We start from the raw sequence: 20,063 nt of genomic DNA, 5'->3' as shown, positions 1-20,063 counted from the left end.
AATGGGCAGCATAAGGGACCTTTTTGGTGATGAAACTATGTTGTGGCAGTGGGTTCATGAATCTTCACAGGTAATGAAATTGCATAATATATATATGTATATATAAATGGGGGGGTGCCAAAAATGTATACACATGACTTGTATTCATCTTTTGTTATCAGTATATATTGAGTATTACAATTTTAATACAGTTTCATCCTTTCTTAAAGTACGTATACATTTTTTTGGCATCCTCTCTATATATTAATCAAATATGTACTTTGAGTATGTGCAGTTAATTGTACTTCAATTACATTTCAATGAAATTGGGGGAAAAGAACAAAAAAGTTAATGCCTTCATAATCATAACTGCTTATGAAAACATCCTTACTCTATCCCCATATCTATTAAGATATTGAAGGCAATATCAATAGACACTGAGAGTGTCTATCTGCTTATATCACCCAACCCAAAATATGCAAGAACAATAAATGAATTTTTTTAATTCTATATAAAGCAAAAATAAAACTTGACAAGGAAAACCTTTATGAGGAACCACTAACATCTGCAGATAGCTTAAACAGCATATAGTAACGCATCCTTCTGGCAACACCACATCCTACCTCCTTTCCTTTTTCTCTATCTCCTTTTAAAACAAAGACTCTGCTATAATTATAAGTACAAACAGTTCCTGGCTTAGAATTTTTAGAATTTACGATGGTGCAAAAGCAATATGCATTATAAATCACATAAGATATTCGAGGTTATAAAAGGTTTTGTGTTAGATGATTGTGCCCAACCATAGGCTAATGTAAGCCTTGAGCACATTTAGGGTAGGCCAGGCTAAGCTGTGATGCTCGGTAGGTTAGATGCATTAAATGCATTTTTAAAAGCACTTCCTTTAATATACAAGAAACATATAAAACACAAAGCCCAACAAAGCTTCCAGAGTTGGTAATTTAGGGGGAGTCGAAGAAAATGAGCCTTTCCAGTCTACCAGGGAAGGAAGGGGTGAGAGCACATGGAATATCACTAGACCCTGGGTGAACCCAGGGCTGGGGCCACACAGGCCTAGTTCTCTACCAAGGAAAAGTGCTGGTGTGGGGGGACAGAGCCAGGAGTGCAGTTTCCAGGCTCTCGGCCTCACGTGGAAAGGTACTGGCTCAGGTAGTAAATGGCCATCAACTGTGATTGGATGGCCATCAGCTGTGGTTAGTTGGCTGTCAGCTGTAACCAGTGAGCCATTGACCACTAATATAACTGCTGTGGCTATGCTAGCAGAAAATGGGGGCTAGCAAGAAGATGGTGGCTGAGCCAGCAAGCACGGATTGCGGATTGCAGCTAGCAAGTGAGGTTGGTTGGCAGAGAAGTGGACGGCAGGTTGCGGATTGTGTGGCTCCTGCTTCCTGTGTCTCCATCCCAGCCGCCAGCGAGACTATAGTGGTATGACTCCCCTACCTATGGCTCCGTGGGTGTTCCTTTTTGGCCTCACCATATCCTGTGTTCTTATGTGGGGAGCGGGAGCTGAGACCCCACATGACACCCTGCATGACAGCTGATTTTCCTTGTCATGGTCCTGGCCTTGCTCCCATGCTCATCCTCCAGTTCTCAGAAGTTGTCCAGTTCCCAGAATGTTTCCATCCTTTAGTTCCCTAACATTTTCACTCAGGGGAGGTCACTTACCCTGTCATGGTGTCAGAGATGGGGGGAGGGGATGTCATCCTGCAGGATGGTGAGGGGGGATCTCCCTAGATACCTTGCCATTTGGATTCCTTCTATTGCACTTAGTACTTGAAGATCGGGGCATCTCGGGGTCCCTCAAGAGTTTGTCTGAGCCCTGGCTGACCAAAGGGGTTTTCTGAGGGCTGTCCTGTTTCCTCCTCAGAAAACACCTGCTTGGAGGGGAGCTCAGTCTGACTCCAAGGTGGCATCTGGTCCTCAAGTGAAAACTGGGTGGCCAGAGGCACATCCGATTCAGAAGATGAAGGTGCCTCTAAGTGCAGAACAGGCTGTGAGGGAGGTTCAATTTGGGGGTTTCAGTCTCAAATACCTCACTCAGCTGTTCCACCAGTTGGTTTGAGTCTCCGCTGCTGGTCTTCATATGTGTCCATGCAATGCCAAGGGTAGGAGATCCAGGATCTGAGCCCTGGGCCTCATTAGCGCCCTCCAGCTGCTCCCTTGCTGGTAGGTTTGGCTGTGGAGAGCTCTCCACCTGGATGGGAGTGTGCAGGATGCCGGCACTAGGTGAACACGGGTCTGCCCCTCGTGCAGAAGCTTGTTGAGCGGCAGAGGCTGCACTGCAGTGATTGGGATGCTCTTGTTACTCTCAACCAAGAGTAACAAGGAGGGAGGGCAGGGCCCGGCCCAGGGCAAGGAGGGGAATGCCAGACCCCAACTCCACCTTTGGGTGCGCAGCAGCTAGAGCCTCAACTCCCTCTGTTTAAATGCATTTTTAACTTACGATATTTTCAACTTATAATGAATGGGTTTATCAAGACATAACCCCATCGTGAGTTGAGGAGCATCTGTAGTCATTTTTCAGAAGATTCATTTTAAAATAAGGTTTAATAATAAGATCAGCTACCTAACCTGGTAAGGAGATGATGTTATTTTTTCTCCAAATAGTACTTGTCCAAGATTTTCAGAAGGGCTTTTCTTTCCATAGTCTTGACAGAAGTCAAAGCTAAAAGAGGAGAGGTTCAAATAAGATTTTTAAAAATCAGCAAAGAAATGAGTTTTTGTAATTTATCTAGCCTCTCCACTTTTCATGGTAGACGCTTCTAAAAATATGACCCAGAATGTATCTAATTATGATTGATATACGTTGTTTATGTTCATGGTACTGCTCTTGACTGTTATAATGTAGGTAATCACAACCTTTAAAAAATTAACAGTATTTTAAGAGTTAAGCTTCAAATTACTTTTAAAAAATCAAACAATAGTTTCAAGCTGTACTAATTCTAACCTGAGACATTTAGAAACTAATTATCAGCTCTGATCAAAGAGGAACTTAAAAACAAAATCCTCCCCCAACACATTCTCACATACTCCCTAATCAAATGATTACTAGGTGAATATAATTGCAACTGCGTTTAAATTTGAATATAAAATGGCTTAAGTAGAAGATAAAATAAATGGTAGGCCTGTGTAATATTTTAAATATTCATACCAGCACCCTACATTTACACCTGGTATTTTAATGAAAATCAGACCTGATTTTATTTCTGCTTAATTAGTGGAAATAAAGTAATACCAAAGGAAACTACAATCATTTTTTCTAAAAAGCACATCATTTGTTGTTATTCTCAAATGACTGATCATACTTAATCTTGATTATGTAATAACTGCTCATTGTTAAACAAAGCATCTTCATCCATTAAAAACCTTAGTATAAACATACTTATTCCATGTTTTAGAAATAAACTATAACAGCAACAATATGTTTTTTAAGTTCAAAGGGTAGTAAATTTATAATTTGCTCCTCTTAGAAAGGAAATAAATTATGGCAACTTCCTGATTTTTTAAGCATTTATCTTGCTCACATCATAAGTTCTCTATTCTAATCATTTTTTCTTGTTACATTTATTACAAAATTACTACTATATTTCTTAATATATACAAGGCTTTTATTCACTATCTTTAAAAACTTAAGGCACACTTTAAGACAATCACAATTATATCAGATATAATATTTATAACTTACGTATTATATTCATAAGGTAAGACAGATTCCACTGAGTCCAATCTATTTACATATAGTGCTACTGATGACTATAAGAAGGGAAAAAAACATTCATTAATAATACAAAGTAAAATAAAGTAGCACTTGCAAAATACACAATGAAGTAACTGAAAGGTAATTGGGTCTATTGCTTCCCTCAATTTATAACTGTATAGTTATAAATTTCTAACTTAGTACAGTGTTATAAATTTATAACAGTAGATTTATAAATTTTTAACACAGTATAGCTATAAATTCATAACATTTCATTTATCTCACATCATCAGGTTCTCTGAATACATAAATTTTTCAGATAGCTCAGCTGTTCTTAAACTTTTTAAATTATAAAACCCTTTGAGAATATGATGAAAGCTAAGGCCCCTCTCCCCCGAGAAGCATACATCTTCATCAAATTTTCTGTTCAGTTTTTTTTTTACTGAAAATTTATTTGAAATTGTTTTGTTACTGAATTTCACTAGCAGATTTTTTTTTTTTTTTATTAAATTTCTGTTCAGTTTTAAGAGGCTTCATAGAGGCCCTGGCGTCCATGGAACTTAGGTTAAGAACTTGAGATAATTAAAGCTACCTGCACAAGTGCTTTTCTTGTATTGTTTCAACCACTTTTATAAGACTCATTCCAAAATACACTTCACTATTTTTTATCTTAAACAGAACATGATGGTCATAATTTAACCTTCCTGATGACTCAAGGTCACTTTAGACATTAACCGTTGCACCTGCTTTGACTTGTGACATCCTTAGTATCAAATGATCTGAGAAGAGCTATTTGTTCCAAAATTAAATGCTGAGAGATGACTACCCACACCTCTGCCACCCACACCCCCTCACTCCTACCAAAAAACGTAAACTTTGTTTGCAAAACTTTTATGTTTCTTTCCTTTTGGCTATCAGCTGTCATTGTACCTCCTCTCCCTTCCTTTTTCTCCCCTAATCTGCTAAAGAGCAAGCCCTCAATCTGGAATAAATAACTAGATTTGTCAAAACTATGTCTAAAAGATTGTCTGAGAACATGAGAGAACATTATGATGTCTATTCTGGCTCTTCACAGGACATTTTTACTTACTTCCCTGTGTCTCAGCTGTGCTCTTAATAATTTACCAGATAGGATTTTTTTTAACTTTTATTTATTTTAAGTGTGTTTTTTCTGGGACCCATCAGCTCCCAGTCAATTAGTTGTTTCAGTCTAGTTGTGGAGGGCGCACAGTGGTCCACGTGGAGATCAAACTGGCAACCCTGGTGTTACGAGCATCATGCTCTAACTAACTGAGCTAAAGCAGTCACCCCTGGATAGGATTTTTTAAATCACTAAGACAGCACAACTTGGGCAATCACTTTACTCTTTTTCAAAATTCCATACATTGCTTTTTAAAAAAATTGAACACCTGCTATCATCTTTACCATATGGTTAGATTTTTTTAAAATAATTTTTTATGTTTCAATTACATTTGACATACAATATTGTATTAGTTTCAGGTGTACAACATAGTGATTAGTCATTTATATAACTTACAAAATGATCACCTCGATAAATGTAGTACCCACCTGACACTATAGTAGTTATTAAAGTATTATTGACTATATTCCCTATACAATTGTGGAGACGGAGTCCCAGAGAGCAGTTTCCAGGCTCTCGGCCTCGCATGGGGTGGTGCTGGCTCAGGTGGTAGATGGCTGTCGGCTGTGACTGGTTAGCTGCTGGCTGTAGCCAGTTAGCCAATTGGCTGCTGACGTAACTGCCATGACGGTGTTGGTTGATTGGTTGGTAGGCAGAGAGAAGTGAATGGCGGACTGCAGATCGTGTGGATCCTACTGTGTGTGTCTCGCCCAGGGGCCAGCGAGAATATAGTGGTCTGACTCCCCTATCTATGGCTCCATGGGTGTTCCTTTTTGGCTTCACCATGTCCTGCATTCTTATGTGGGGAGCGGGACCAGAGACCCCACATGGGTCCCTGCATGACAAATGGCACAGCAAGCAGGGTATGGTGTCAGCCGAAACTCTCTGTAAGGTAATGGAGCAGTTTACATGTATGAAAGCTCAGTTTTAGAAGGCCCGTGAGGAGCTGTGCCTGGAAAGGGAGGCGCGGTCTGCCTGGGAGACTCGAGCCTCCAGATGGCATACCACCCTCTTGGCCATAGAAGGTATCGCCTTCCTTTTGGTGATCTGCTGCTGCTGTAGGCTCTGAGGATTGCGGACATCTTGCTCTGAGGCCTCCACCCAATCAGATGCCTGGCACGGCGAGCAGGATTCTGGCCAGGCAGAAATGGCGTCTGACTCTGGGCAGGAGGACGTGTGGCCCCCACACAGTGTGTGGTATCCGGTGGCCACTGTTCTCAGAAGTTGGACCCCTGAGGAGGGGTGGGAGGACATGGATGGCTCTCTGGCCAGTGTGGAGAGGGCCCTGCAGGCTCTGGCTGAGCGGTTGCTGGAGGAGGCGAAGGGTACAGCCGGCCGTGTGGGCTGGATGTTCCTCACCACCTTGCGTCGTAACATGGAGGATGCGCTTAATGAAATAGCTCAGGTGCTGCATCAGCAGGCACGAGGGGAGGCGCTGGAAGCTCGGGACCATCGGTTGGAGGAGGTTCTTACCGTGGTGCATCATAACTTGGAGGAAGTACTTGCTGGAACAGCCCATGTACGGGACCAGGTGTCCCGATGGGAGGTGTTAGAAGCTCGGGTCCACCTGTTAGAGGAGGAGCCCCACAGTGGAGACTGCAGCCCATTATGAAGCAAAAGGTAAAACATGAGCAACCTTTGGGCCCCGGGGGCATTGCTGCCGGCAACCCAGCTGTGACTGAGTTCACAACCTACACGCCATACACTCCCACTGAGTTGCAGGAGCTGGGGAGGCGGTGCCAACAGTGCCCTGGAGAGCCAGTCTCGGCTTGGCTATTACGTTTATGGGATGAGGGAGCAGACAGCATTCTCTGCTCCCCAGGCGAGATGGAAAAGCTAGCCTTCGTGACAGTGCATCCGTCCCTGTGACAAAGGTTACAGAACTGCCATAGGTTGGCCCACGACCAGGGCAACCATTCTCTAATGGAGTGGCTCACTGCTGCGGTACACACAGTATGGGGACAGGCTGGCGAGCTGCCAGACACTGTAAGTCAATGGCAGTCATATACGGAACTTATGCAAATCATCCATGAAATGGGTATGAGACATGCTATGTTCAACCCTAATATACGGATGACGAGCATTTTACAACCAGCATGAGAGATCTGGTTTTGGATACTGCCTCTGCAAGTGCTTTAGATCCTTGGTTGCCATTCTTACGCCCTATGTGGGGCGACAGATCCATGAAGTTACCATTGCCATGCCCGCCCTAGGGGATATTGAAAGCCGGTGACAAAGGAAGTTAAGACAGGAGGTCCAAGAAGTTAAGACCTGGAAGCCCAAATCAAAAGTAAGGGGGCAAAGTCACGGGCCTCAGAGAGTAACATGCGCACAGATGTGGCGTGATCTTGTGGCAGCAGGGGTCGATCGGGAAAAAATAGACAGACAACCCAATGCACTCCTGCTGGAACTTTGGAAACAGTTGTGTCCGGAACACCAATTCTGGCAAAGCCTAAAGGAGAAGTCCGGGAAAGCACGACCCGTGTCCCTCCAGGACTTCATGCAGCTGCTTGAGGCCAACTCCCTTCAGTTTGATTAGGGGTGGGGCCAAGGTACCTGATCAGCGGGGACAAGTGGGGATCAGAGGCCCCACGTGGAACTGTCCATACATTGGTCCCCCTCTAATGTGCAGAGGGCTTTGGCCCTAGTTGACATTGGTGCAGACTGCAGTCTTGTTTATGGGAACACAGAACTGTTCCCCGGAACAGCAATCTACATTGATGGGGGAAAAACTGTGACTGTAAAAGCCATTTCCTTACCACTAGGTATAGGAAGGCTTCCTCCTCGTACCTACAAGGTTTATGTCTCCCCGGTTCCGGAGTATTTTCTAGGGGTGGACGTGCTACATGGCCTCAGCTTACAGATGTCGGTAGGAGAGTTCCGTCTCCGGATCCGGGTGGTGAAAGCGGTGACAGGCAGGCATGCTCACCACCCTCCCCAAGTGTTGCCACAGCCCTGGCACATGGCTACAGTGCAACAGTACCACCTGCCAGGAGGGCAGGAGGAGATTAGTCATACAATATTGGAATTGGAGAAGGCACATATTGTGAGGCCAACGCACAGTCCCTTTACCTCCCCAGTATGGCCTGTCAAGAAGCCAGATAGGACCTGGCAAATGACTGTGGACTATGGGAAGTTAAATAAGGAGACGCCACCTTTGCACGCTGCAGTGCCTTCAATTCATGATTTGATGGATCGTCTGACTGTCCGCCTGGGGACATATCACTATGTAGTGGACTTGGCCAATGCTTTTTTCTCCATTGACATTGCACCCGAGTGTCAAGAGCAGTTTGCTTTTACTTGGGACGGCAGCAGTGGACTTTTCAAGTCCTTCCGCAAGGATACTTGCACAGCCCCACTATCTGCCACGGGCTCGTGGCCCAGGATTTGGCACAGTGGGATCACCCATCCTCTGTGGCCTTGTTTCATTATGTTGATGACATTCTGTTAACCTCAGATTCTCTTTCTGATTTAGAGCAAGCAGCTCCCTCTCTTCTCCGCCACCTGAAGACACGCGGCTGGGCGGTGAATGAGGAAAAGGTCCAAGGCCCTGGTTTATCTGTCAAGTTTTTGGGTGTTGTGTGATCAGGTAAGACAAAGGTCATACCTGAGGCAATTATTGACAAAATACAAGCCTTTCCCTGGCCGACCAAGGTCTCCCAACTGCAGACGTATTTGGGTCTGCTAGGATATTGGCGGGCGTTTGTACCCCATTTAGCACAAATGGCAAGGCCCTTGTACAATATGATAAAAAAGGGGGCCTCATGGGATTGGACTGAGGCTATAGAGCAAGCCTTCATTGCCACGAAACGGGCAGTGCAGCAGGCACAGGCTCTGCAAGTAGTGGACCCAGGCCGCCCATTTGAACTTGATGTTCATGCAACCTAAGAGGGGTATGGATGGGGCCTCTGGCAACGGCAGGAGCGTCTCCGGTTGCCAGTGGTATTCTGGTGCCAATTGTGGAAAGGAGCAGAAGTCCGCTACTCTCTAATAGAGAAACAGCTGGCCGCTGTGTACGCAGCCCTAGTGGCCACAGAAGCCATCACAGGAACGGCACGGGTGTTGGTTTGAACAACCTATCCCTTCCAGGAGTGGGTCCATACGTGGACCCAAGGACCCAAAACGGGGGTGGCACAGACCACCACCCTCGTCAATTGGGGTGCCTACTTGGAGCAACGTAGCACCCTTAGTTCAAGCCCTTTGAGCACAGAGCTACAACAGGTCCTGGGGCCTGTGGAGCTTGTAGCCCAGGCTGAGCCAAGCACTCTGCCTAGAGGGGAGGACTTGGAGCCCTCGCCCTACAAAGAAGGACAGTCCCGAGTACCTGAGGATGCCTGGTTTACCAATGATTGTAGCTGAGGAGCTGCAGCCGTTTGGATGGCTATTGGTGTGCAGCCCGAAACAGACACCATTTGGTTTGATACTAAGCAGGCCAGAGTAGCCAGTGGGCTGAGCTATGGGCTGTGTGGATGATAATCAGCCACGAGTCTGGGCCCCTAGTTATTTGTACTGACAGCTGGGCGGTGTTCCGGGGCCTAACGTTGTGGCTCCCTAGGTGTAAACACCAAAACTGGTTGGTAGGATACTGTCCATTGTGGGGTCAAGCCATGTGGCAGGACCTCTGTGACCTAGGGCAGAGAAAGGAGGTGACCCTAATGCATGTCACAGGTCACTCCCCCTTAATGTCCCCAGGTAATGATGAAGCAGATGCCCTAGCACAGGTCTGATGGTTAGAACGGGCCCTTGCCACTGATGTGGCCCATTGGCTTCATAGGAGATTGTAGCATGCTGGAAGCCAAACCATGTGGCAGGTGAGCAGATGCTGGGGCCTGCCTTTGAAATGGCAGAAGATAGCAGATGCCTGCTGTAACTGTGTCGTCTGTGCCCAGGACAGCCCCCAAAGGCAGAGGCTGCCCTGGGAGATACAGCAGATTATGTGAGGGAGGGTGCCCCTCACTCACTGGCAGGTGGATTACATTGGACCCCTGCCTAAGGCCCACAATGCGATATATGCATTTACAGCAGTGGACATTGCTACGGGGTTGATGTTTGCTTGGCCCTGTCCGGCTGCGGATCAGCAGCATACAGTGGTCGCCCTTACATGGCTGTGCGCCCTCTATGGGCGCCCCCAAGTCATTGAAAGTGACAGGGGTACCCATTTTACGGGGCAAGAAGTGCAGCGCTGGGCTGCCAGGATGGATGTAGAGTGGTTGTTTCACACCCCGTACAATCCACAAGCAGCTGGCATGATTGAACGCTATAATGGCCTTTTGAAGCAAGGTCTCCGGGTGTCAAAACACCCTCCCACGATGCGCGAATGGGCCTCGTGTCTATGGGATGTCTTGAGAATCCTGAATGAGAGACCACGGAAGGGAGGGCCTGCACCAGTAGAAGCTCTGCTACATCGAACGGCCGCTCCTATTCAATTACAAGTTACCACAAGTGAGACTCTTTTAAAGCCAGGCTATGCCAGAAATGGGAACATTTTGCTGCCAGCACCCACATGCTTGAAAGCAGGGGAACGGCAGCAATGGACTTGGCTTTGGTGGGTCAAAAGCCCCCACTGTCAGTGGTTGGGCCTGATAGCCCCATGGAGGGCTGGTTTGATTCATGATTTGCAAGTGACACCAGGGTTGTTGGCCGAGTGGCCACCGCAAGTGACTGTGGTATATGGAGGCCCCGATGCCGGGATGATTTTGTGGGGAACCTATGTGCTCTCACTATGGACTATTATGGGGTCCCTGTTCTGTTACATGTTGAAACTACACAAGGGACCCCAAGCACTGCCATAAAGGTCTGGTACCACAAACCAGGAAAGGTGCCAGTGGCAGCGACCCTCCTTTCCCAGGACAAAAAGCTAGCATGTATCCTCCCAGATGGAAGGGATTTGCTATTGTTGGTTCCTAAGACTGCTATTTCTTTCTGCCAGTAGGTACCTATAGGATAATACGGCACAGGGCCCCTCGCAGAAGATGCCTGTCACGTAGACTGTGAAGAGAGACCCTGGAGGGGTGGAGTGTGGGGACAGAGTCCCAGAGAGCAGTTTCCAGGCACTCGGACTCGCGTGGGAGTGGTGCTGGCTCAGGTGGTGGATGGCCATTGGCTGTGACTGGTTGGCCGTTGGCTGTAGCTGGTTGGCCAATTGGCTGCTGAGGTAACTGCCATGACAGCGCTTTTTATTTGGTTGGTTGGCAAGCAGAAAAGCAGACGGCACTGGTTGGTTGGTTGGTTGGTTGGTTGGTTGGTTGGTTGGTTGGTTGGTTGGTTGGTTTTTTGGTTGGTTGGTTGGTTGGTTGATTGGTTGATTGGCTGGCTGGCTGGCTGGCAGAGAGAAGTGAATGGAGGACTGTGGATCATGTGGATCCTACTGCATGTGTCTCACCCAGGCCGCCAGCAAGAATATAGTGGTATGACACTATACCACTATAGTGGTATAGTGGCTCCGTGGGTGTTCCTTTTTGGCCTCACCATATCCTGTGTTCTTATATGGGAAGCGGGACCAGAGACATCACATGAGTCCCTGCATGACAGCAATACTTTACATCCCCATGAGTATTTTGTAGATACCAACTTGTACTTCTTAATCCATTCCCCTTTTCCACCCATCCCCCAACTCCCTTCCACCTGGCAACCCTCAACATGTTCTGTGTATCTATGAGTGTGTTTCTGTTTTGTTTGTTTGTTTATTTTGTTTTTTAGATTCTGCGTGTAAGTGAAATCGTATGGTGTTTATCTTTATCTGTCTGAATTATTTCAATCATCATAATACCCTCTAGGTCCATGTTGTTGCAAATGGCAAGATTTCATTTGTTTTTATGGCTGAGTAATATTCCATTGCATATATGCACCACCTCCTCTTTATCCATTCACCCACTGACGAACACCCTGTCTGCCTCCACATCTTGGCCATTGTAAACAATGCTGCAATGAATATGTGGATGCATACATCTCCTGGAAGTGGTGTTTTGAGTTTCTTCAGACAAATACCCAGAAGTGGGAATACTCGGTCCTTCTTTGTCTCTTGTTATAGCCTTTGTTTTAAAGTCTATTTTGTCTGGTGTAAGTAGTGCTACCCCAGCTTTTTCTGTTTGTTTGTTTGTTTGTTTGTTTCCATTTTCATGAAATCTCTTTTTCCATCACTTTACTTTCAGTCTGTGTGTTTCTTTCAATCTGAAGTGAGTCTCTTACATGCAGCATACTCATATGTAAGGGTCTTGTTTTCTTACCCATTCAGTCACCCCATCTTTTGATGGGAGCATTTAATCCATTTACATTGAAAGTAATTGTTGATAGATATGTAGTTATTGCCATTTTGTTATTCATATATATTTTTTTGGTATTAAAGAAGTCCTTCTAAGACTCCTTGTAATATTGGTTTGGTGGTGATGAACTCCTTTAGCTTTTTATTGTTTGGGAGACTCTTCATCTGTCTTTCAATTCTAAATGATAGCTTCGGGCTGGGTAGAATAATCTTGGTTGTAGGTCCTTGCTTTTTATCACTTTGAATATTTCAGGCCAATCCCTTCTGGCCTGCAATGTTTCTGTTGAGAAATCAGCTGACAGTCTCATGGGTGCTCCCTTATAAATAACTAACTGGTTTTCTCTTGATGCTTTTAAAATTCTCTCTTTAAACAGTAACACTAACAGCAGTGTGAGTAACAGCAGCCTCAGCGGGAGTGGTGTGGAGCAGCAAAGGGAGCTGGTGTGCATGGCTGAGGTCCTGCTGCTGGGGAGAAACTACAGCTCAGGTTGCATGAAGAAAAGGCTATTAAAAATAGGCAGCAACATCTCAAAACCTACCCAAACTGTTGTATCATGAAATAACTAATTGACTGGCTGATTTATCACAAAGAGGTTTGTGACAGAAAGATGACAATTAAACTCATGCAGAAATTAGCAGACCAGGGCATTATTCATCATGTGTGTAATCACCATAAGGAATTCAAGAATGTCAAATGTTCTACCATTTTAGAATGATGACACCTTCCCACTGGACAGTGAAGTGTAGGTCTTCATGAGAGGACAGAGGCTATATGACAAGTATGTTCCACATGTAATCCCCCACTGTAATTTTAACTTGTAGAGAGAAGCATGGCTATTTTAGTCTTTTACCATTTTCACTTCATCCTGGTTGATCCATGTGGGACAGTTACATAACTGTTCCTTTAATAATGAAAAAAAAAAAAAAACTTTATCACTCATTTGCTTCTCTCTTTGCCAGAAATTAAGTTAATGTCATAAGGTTCTTAATAAAGAATTTATTTAAATTAAAAGATTCTCTCCTTGTCTTTAACATTTGCCATTTTAATTACGATGTGTCTTGGCGTGGGCCTATTTGAGTTGATCTTGTTTAGGACTCTCTGTGCTTCCGGGGCTTATATGTCTATTTCCTTCACCAGGTTAGGGAAGTTTTCCATCATTATTTTTTCAAATAGGTTTTCAATCCCTGCTCTCTCTTCTTTCTGGTATCCCTATGATGTGAATGTTGGTACTCTTAATGTTGTCCCAGGGATCCCTTAAACTATCATCATTTTTTTTAGATTTCTTTTTCTTTTGCTGTTCTAAGTTGGTATTTTCTGCTACCTTGTCTTCAAAATCATTGATTCGATCCTCTGCTTCATCTAATGTAATGCTGATTCCCTCAAATGTATTCTTCATTTCGGTTGTATTCTTCATTTCTGACTGGTTCTTTTTCACATGTTTTCTATCTCCATTTTTATGTTTCCTATTTCTTTGTTGAAGTTCTCACTGAGATTGTTGAGCATCCTTATAACCAGTGCTTTGAACGCTGCATCTGGTCTGTTGATTACTTCTGGTGTATTTTTCACTTCAGCTATTGTAGTCTTAATTTCTGACAAGTTCTTTTATATGGTTTCTAGTCTTTTTTTATGCTTACTATCTCTTTGTTAAAGTTCTCGCTAAATTCCTTGAGCATCTTTGTAACAAGTGTTTTGAACTCTGTATCTGGTAGCTTGCTTGCCTCCATTTCGTTTAGTTCTTTTTCTGGAGTTCTCTCCTGTTCTTTCATTTGGGTCATGTTTCTTTGTCTCCTAATTTCAGCTGTCTCTCTGTGTTTGTTTCTCTGTATTAGGGAGATTTTCTATGTCTTCCAGTCTTGGCTGGGTGGCCTTATTTGGTAGGTGTCCTGTGGAGCCCAGTGGTGCAGTCTCCCTGATCACCTGAGCTGGGTGCTCCAGGAGTGTCTCTTGTGTGGGTTGTGAGTGCCCACCTCTTGTAGTTGGGCCTCGATAGTTGTTGGCACATCAGCTGGTGGGACTGACCCTCAGGCTGACAGGCTCTGAGTAATGGCCATGACCACAGTGTATTAGCTGCTGTGTTGGGACTGACTCCATGAGCGGGATTCACCCCAGTAGGCTCCAGTGCATGTGGAGACCACTCATTGGGAGTGCCACTTGTGGGGTTAACCAGGTAGTGCTCTGGTATCATCTGAAGCTGGCTTCTTGGTATGTTGCTTCTGGGGCCTCTCAGGAGGGGCTCCCATACAGGCCAAGGTCAGCTACTGCCTGTGACCAGCCCGGGTCTACCTGGTAGGAGTGACAAAGCGATCTGTGGTTGGTCCCAGCCTATGCTGAGCCTGGAGGCTCATGGGAGATGCTATGCTGCAAACTGAGGACAGCTGCCACCAGTACCAGGCCTAGGGTAGCTCAACAAATGGCCCAACGCCACCCCAAAGACTGCCAATACATGCCAGCTGCCCATAAGCCTCAGCCACTAAAGGAGCCTCAGGTAGTACTCAAATTGAGTAGGGCTGGGTCTCAATGGAGTCACCAGGGTGGAACAAGCGGAGTTCACCAGGTTAATGCAAATTCAGATTTGGCTATGTGGGGGAGGGATTAACACAGGAAAGATGGCACCCTCAGGCTGCATGGGAGGAGGGCTCAACAGAAGGACAATGGTGACTGTCCCTCTAGCCCTTGCCCTGAAGCCACACAACTCTGGTACCTCCCGAGCTGCCATCCTTCCACCAGAGCCCAGGGTGAGCTCCTGAGAAATGAAAGAGTCTGTGCCCTTTAAGAGGACATGTTGCTTTCCAGCAGCCTTCTGTCTCACCTGGACAGATGGAATCCCCACTGATTTCCATAGCCAGATGTTGTGAGAGTTCCTCTTCCCAGCAATGGTACTCTGGCCTGGGGAGCCTGGTATGGAGTGGGATATCTGAGGAGACCTCTGCAGGTGAGTTATCTCTCCCAATTCTCAACTGCCACGCATGGGTGTGGGGCCATGCTTAGATTTTTTTTTTTTAAGAAGAGGATGCAGAAAATTATCAAGGATGGAAACAAATATAGCATTGCTATAACTTTGTAAAACAAGAGAAATGTATCTGCACTTAATTAAACCTAATCAGAAAATTTGCAATAGCAACACATATCAGTTATAGTTTTATGAAGGTGAATAGGCAAAAGTTTCTAAAAGGACAGCAGATAATTAAGGATAATAGTTCTCATCTAGAGTCTCAATATTGACAAAGTACATGAGATTTGAACTGTACTTTAAAAGCCTATTTGGAGCTTATTATATTTAAAAGAATCCTGATGGTTTCTCAAATCAAGTGTAGAAAAGATAGTTCATTAATAAATGGTGTTAAGAAAACTGGTCAGTTATCTGGGGAAAAAAAAGTTAAGTTGGCTCCTTATCTCATATATTATTACACCAGGGAATATTCATTGTATTTAAATGTTAAATTTTAAACCATAAAAGTAATAGAAGAAACCATGGGAGAATTATTTTGTAATCTTGGCTGGGATAGGGACCTTGAAAAATAGGGAACAAAACTCAGAAGCCATAAAAAATGTTGACAAATTAGAATAAAAGCCTATTTTTCTAAATGGGAAAAAAATTCAATAAGCAAAACTGAAAGACAGGTGACAAACTTGGGAAACAGACAAGGGACTAGTTTCCTGATTTAAGAGTTCCCACAAATCAATTTTTAAAATATTCATCCTAATAGAAAAATGAGCAAAGGATATACAGATAGTAAAAAGAAAATGCAAATGTCTTTTAATTATATGAATAGACTCTCAATAAAAAATATTCCTAATAAAAGAAATGCAAATTAAAACCACAACATACAATTTTTCACCTATGAGATTGTCAAAAATCTCAAAGTTTGATAACACATTGTTGTCAAGCTGTGAAGAAACAGGCACTCTTACACACTGTTGGTGAGAGTATATATTAATACAACCTTCATGTATAGCAATTTGGCAGTATCAAAATTGTCAAGTGCACATATTCTTTGACCCAGCAATTCCATTCCTAAGAATTTAATCTATAGATATATTTCCACATGTAGCAATGCTTGGTAAGATCAAGAGAATGGAAACAAGCTAAATACGTAAATAAGGGACTATGTAGATCAATTAGAGCACATCATTGGGAATGTTATGCAACCATTAAGAAAAACGAGAATGTGCTTTATGCAATGATATAAAACAACCTGCAAGCTACATTGTTAAATGAATAAAGGTACATGAAGATGACAACAGTATGCTACCATTTGTTTAAAAAAGGGAGGAAGAAAGAATATAAATACATATTTGTTTATATATTCATAAAATCCCTAGAAGGGTGGACAAGAAACCAATGATATTAGTGCCCTCCAGGTACTATGTGACTAAAGGAAACAGGTAGATAAACATTCACAGAGAAAACCTCTCATCTGCCTGTGTCCTTGCATGTTATTCTAAGAGCTGGGATCATTACAATGGGAGGGGGAACGTGTTTGTAGACTTTGATACATATTTCAAATTACTTTCCAAAGGGTTCAAGTTTAACTATTAAACCAAGCTAACTGCCACAATAAGGCAGTAAACAAACAAATCCAAATGAAGGGATATTCCACAGGAAAATCAGACTGGCCCCCTTTATGAAAAGAAAAAGGGGAGATTGTGTTTGATTAAGAGAGCCATAAAAATATAATAGATACAATTTGTGGTCCTAGATTTGATTTGGTTTGGATATTTCAGGGATAGCTGGGGAAATCTGACTATGAACTGGGTAATAGATGAGATAAAAATATACTAATGTAGAAAGATGGAAGTTGTTTACAGAAAAATGCAGGTTACAAAATAACATGAATACTACGATTTTATTTTGGTTAAAAAATGCATGTGGACTCTCATTGCTAGTGGGAATGCAAAATGGTGCAACCACTTTGGAAGACAGTTTGGCAATTCCTTATAAACTAAAAATACTCTTACCATACAATTCAAAAATCACACTCCTTGGTATTTTACCCAAAGGAGCTGAAGACTTATGTCACATTAAAACCTGCACATGGGTGTTTATAGCAGCTTTGCTCATAATTGCCAAAACTTGGAAGCAATCAAGATGTCCTTCAGTAGGTGAATGTATAAACTGTGGTACATCCAGACAATGGACTATTATTCATCACTAAAAAGAAATGAGCTATGAAAAGACATGGAGGAACTTTCAATGCATATGACTAAGTGAAAGAAGCCAATCTGAAAAGGCTAGATACTAGATGATTCCAACAACATGACATTGTGGAAAAGGCAAAACTATGGAGACAGTAAATAGATCAGTGATTGCCAGGAGTTTAAGGGAGGGAGAGATAACAGGCAGAGGGCACAGAGGATTTTTAAGGCAGTGAAATTACTCTGTATTGATATTATAATGATGGATACATAGATACATTTGTCCAAACTCATAGGATGTACAACACCAAGAATGAACCATAAAGTAAACTGAAAATCAAGGGATCTTGACTCTAGGGAATTAGGGAAGTTTGGAGTGTTAAACATAAAGATGAGAGACTCACCAAAGGAAAAAAGATGCAATCTCAGAATAAAAAAGTAGAACACTTTTAAAGATGTGAGTAATAGCCTAAAAAAGAACTTACAGAAAAGAAATTCTAGATATTTCTTATGGTTAAAGATCACGTTTCTTTTCTAGGAAGCCTGTTTAAATAAAGAATAAAGAGCCAGAACCAGATATCACCAATGAGAGAAAAGGCAGATATACAATATTTTCAAATGATATTTCTTACATTACATGTGTTTGGCAAGATGTTGGCTCAAAACATTACTATCAATACTTCTCACAGGAAAGGCAAGCTCCAGGTGTTAAGAGCAAATTTACTGCACCTACAACTGACCTTTAAAAACTCCTGGAACTTTCAAGTTTGGTAAATCCATAGTCAAACCACACCCAGCACTGTTCTCAATTTTGTGGTGCCTTCTACCAGAGAACACTCCTGCATACACTAGATTAGGCAACTAGGGGCCAGAATATAACTCTCATTCATAAAAAAATCTTTTGAATTGATTACTTGCAAAAAAATTTTTTGAGTCAGTCTACAGTTACAAAAACAAGGCTGTCAAAGAAGGGAGTCAAGAAATTATCGAGGGTTGGTGGACACATGGATAAGGAACTGGGCCAGGAATCTCTGGCTAAAGAAAATTAATGATTATAATAGTTAGCATTTAATGAAAGCTTACTATGTGTCAGGTGCTGTTGTCAGTGCTTTTCATACATTCTCTCATTTTATTCTCACAACATGTCTAAGAGGTAAATAATACTATGTTGGTGTTTGAGGAGAGAGGGCCCAGGGAAAACCAACGTGGATGAACAAGAATTGAGACCACAAGAGTGAAGGGTGACAGAAACATGGTGGAAACATATCTAAGAAAGACCGCAGTGAGTGTGTGAGTCTTGAAAGGGAGACTGTATAAGGGGACTAATAGGAAGGGGAAGAAAGGAGATGGGGGAGAAAGCTGAAAGGTAGAGGAAGGAGCCGAGAGGGAGGAAGGCGAGGAGCTGTGAAGCAGGAGAAGCTAAGAAAGAGGTGGAGGAGCAGCCAATAGGGAGGGGGAGAGGGAGAAACAAAGAGGGAGGAACAGAGAGGGAGGAGAAGCTGAGGAGGGGGCTGAGAAGGATTTGTAAGGACAGCGAAGAAGTAGCCATGAAAGAGGGGAAAAGGGAGGGACCAAGATAAGTGAAGAGGGCGGGGCCTATGGGAGGGGAGGGGCCTATGAGGAAAGAGGGGAGGGAGGGGCGGAGCCGAGAGGGAGGGGACGGGATGCCACAGAGACAGAAGGGAAGGAGCCAATAGAAAAGGGGAAAAGGAGGAGCTGAAAGGAGTTAAAGGAACCGAGAGGAAGAGGGAGGAGCGTAGAGCGAGGGAAAGAGGATCAGGTGAAAAGAGAGATACAGATCCGCCAAGTGCAAGGCTCAGAGTTTAAGACCCTGAGACACCCACAGAGAGGGCTCTAGCATCCCGGTCCGAGTCAAAGAGCCACCGACGCTGGTTTGCCCTGCTGTGCCCCGAGCCCCTAGCCCAAGCCTTCTCCTCACATCTCACTCCCTCCGTCTGGTTCTCACCTTGCAGGTTGCAGTCTCTCGGTTCGCTTCGCAGAAGTTGACCGGAGCCAACCCGGGGAGGTAGAAAGCGGGGCAGCGAGCCGCCTGAAGCCCCAGGAGCAGCCCCAGCAGCCACCTCAGCCCAGGGAGGGCAGGCCAGAGTTTGGTTCCCACGCGGAAACCACGAGCACTCATTTTAGGAGCCGGCTCAGCGCTCGGGGACATGCACCATGAGAGAGATTGTAACCAGTGGAGGGGAGAAGTGGAAATGATTAGGTAAGAATGGTAGTAGACAGGGAAGAGCCAAGATCGACTGCTGGAACTAGAACTCCCAAGAAGACCACTTATTCTGGCGACACACTGGCTTGGAACCCAGTTGCTAGGTGCCTGGCTGGGTTTGCAAGCGCGCGTAGTACGCCTGCGTGCAGGTCCCGCCGCTTTCAACCCCACCCAGCCTAGCACTTTCCTGGGGTAGAGGCAGTGCCTCACCCACCACCTTCAGTGCTGCCTCACGGACCTGAGGGAGGGGGTGCAGAGGAGGCTGTCTGACGGATCTCATCATCCTCATATCACAGGGTCTCCCGTCCTCCCGAATTTGCCTTTCCCTTTACCACAGTAGCAAGTTTACCGCCCCCGCCATCTACATTTCTTGCTACTCGGCTTGCGGGTCGGGGGGGAGGGGTGACGGGGGTGGAGAAGAAGGGGAATTCCAGGGCCTCGCAGCCCAGTGTAGTGGCTATTAGGCGCTTGAAATGAAGCTAGTCGGAAGTTGATGTTCTGTGTCAACTGCACACCGGGTTTCAAAGACTTGGCACGGCAAAAAGACTGCAAAACCTCTCTATATTGGTTACATGTTGAAATGATAATATGTTGGGTCTATTAAGT

General features: G+C 44.3%; 1 protein-coding gene and 1 pseudogene across 1 annotated transcript in view; both read right to left on the bottom strand.

Moving 5' to 3' along the window:
* Positions 1-19,826, bottom strand: part of LOC109436229 (transmembrane 9 superfamily member 2-like) — a 95,146-nt gene extending 75,320 nt beyond the window's left edge. The window contains exons 1-3 of the mRNA XM_088794812.1: positions 19,200-19,826; positions 3,683-3,750; positions 2,569-2,662 (exon numbers count right to left, since the gene is read on the bottom strand). Coding sequence (XP_088650938.1) covers positions 2,569-2,662; positions 3,683-3,750; positions 19,200-19,403 — 366 coding nt within the window. The 5' untranslated portion in view covers positions 19,404-19,826. The remainder of the gene's footprint in view (positions 1-2,568; positions 2,663-3,682; positions 3,751-19,199) is intronic.
* LOC109436225 (cell division cycle-associated protein 3 pseudogene) lies at positions 1,697-2,080 on the bottom strand (annotated as a pseudogene).
* Positions 19,827-20,063: the final 237 nt, after the last annotated feature.

Source organism: Rhinolophus sinicus, chromosome 18, assembly GCF_057876585.1.
Source record: "Rhinolophus sinicus isolate RSI-liver-muscle chromosome 18, RSI-T2T, whole genome shotgun sequence".
Taxonomy (NCBI): Eukaryota; Metazoa; Chordata; class Mammalia; order Chiroptera; family Rhinolophidae; genus Rhinolophus; species Rhinolophus sinicus.
Note: the sequence above shows the minus strand (reverse complement) of the source record. Positions and strands in the feature narration are given on the sequence as shown.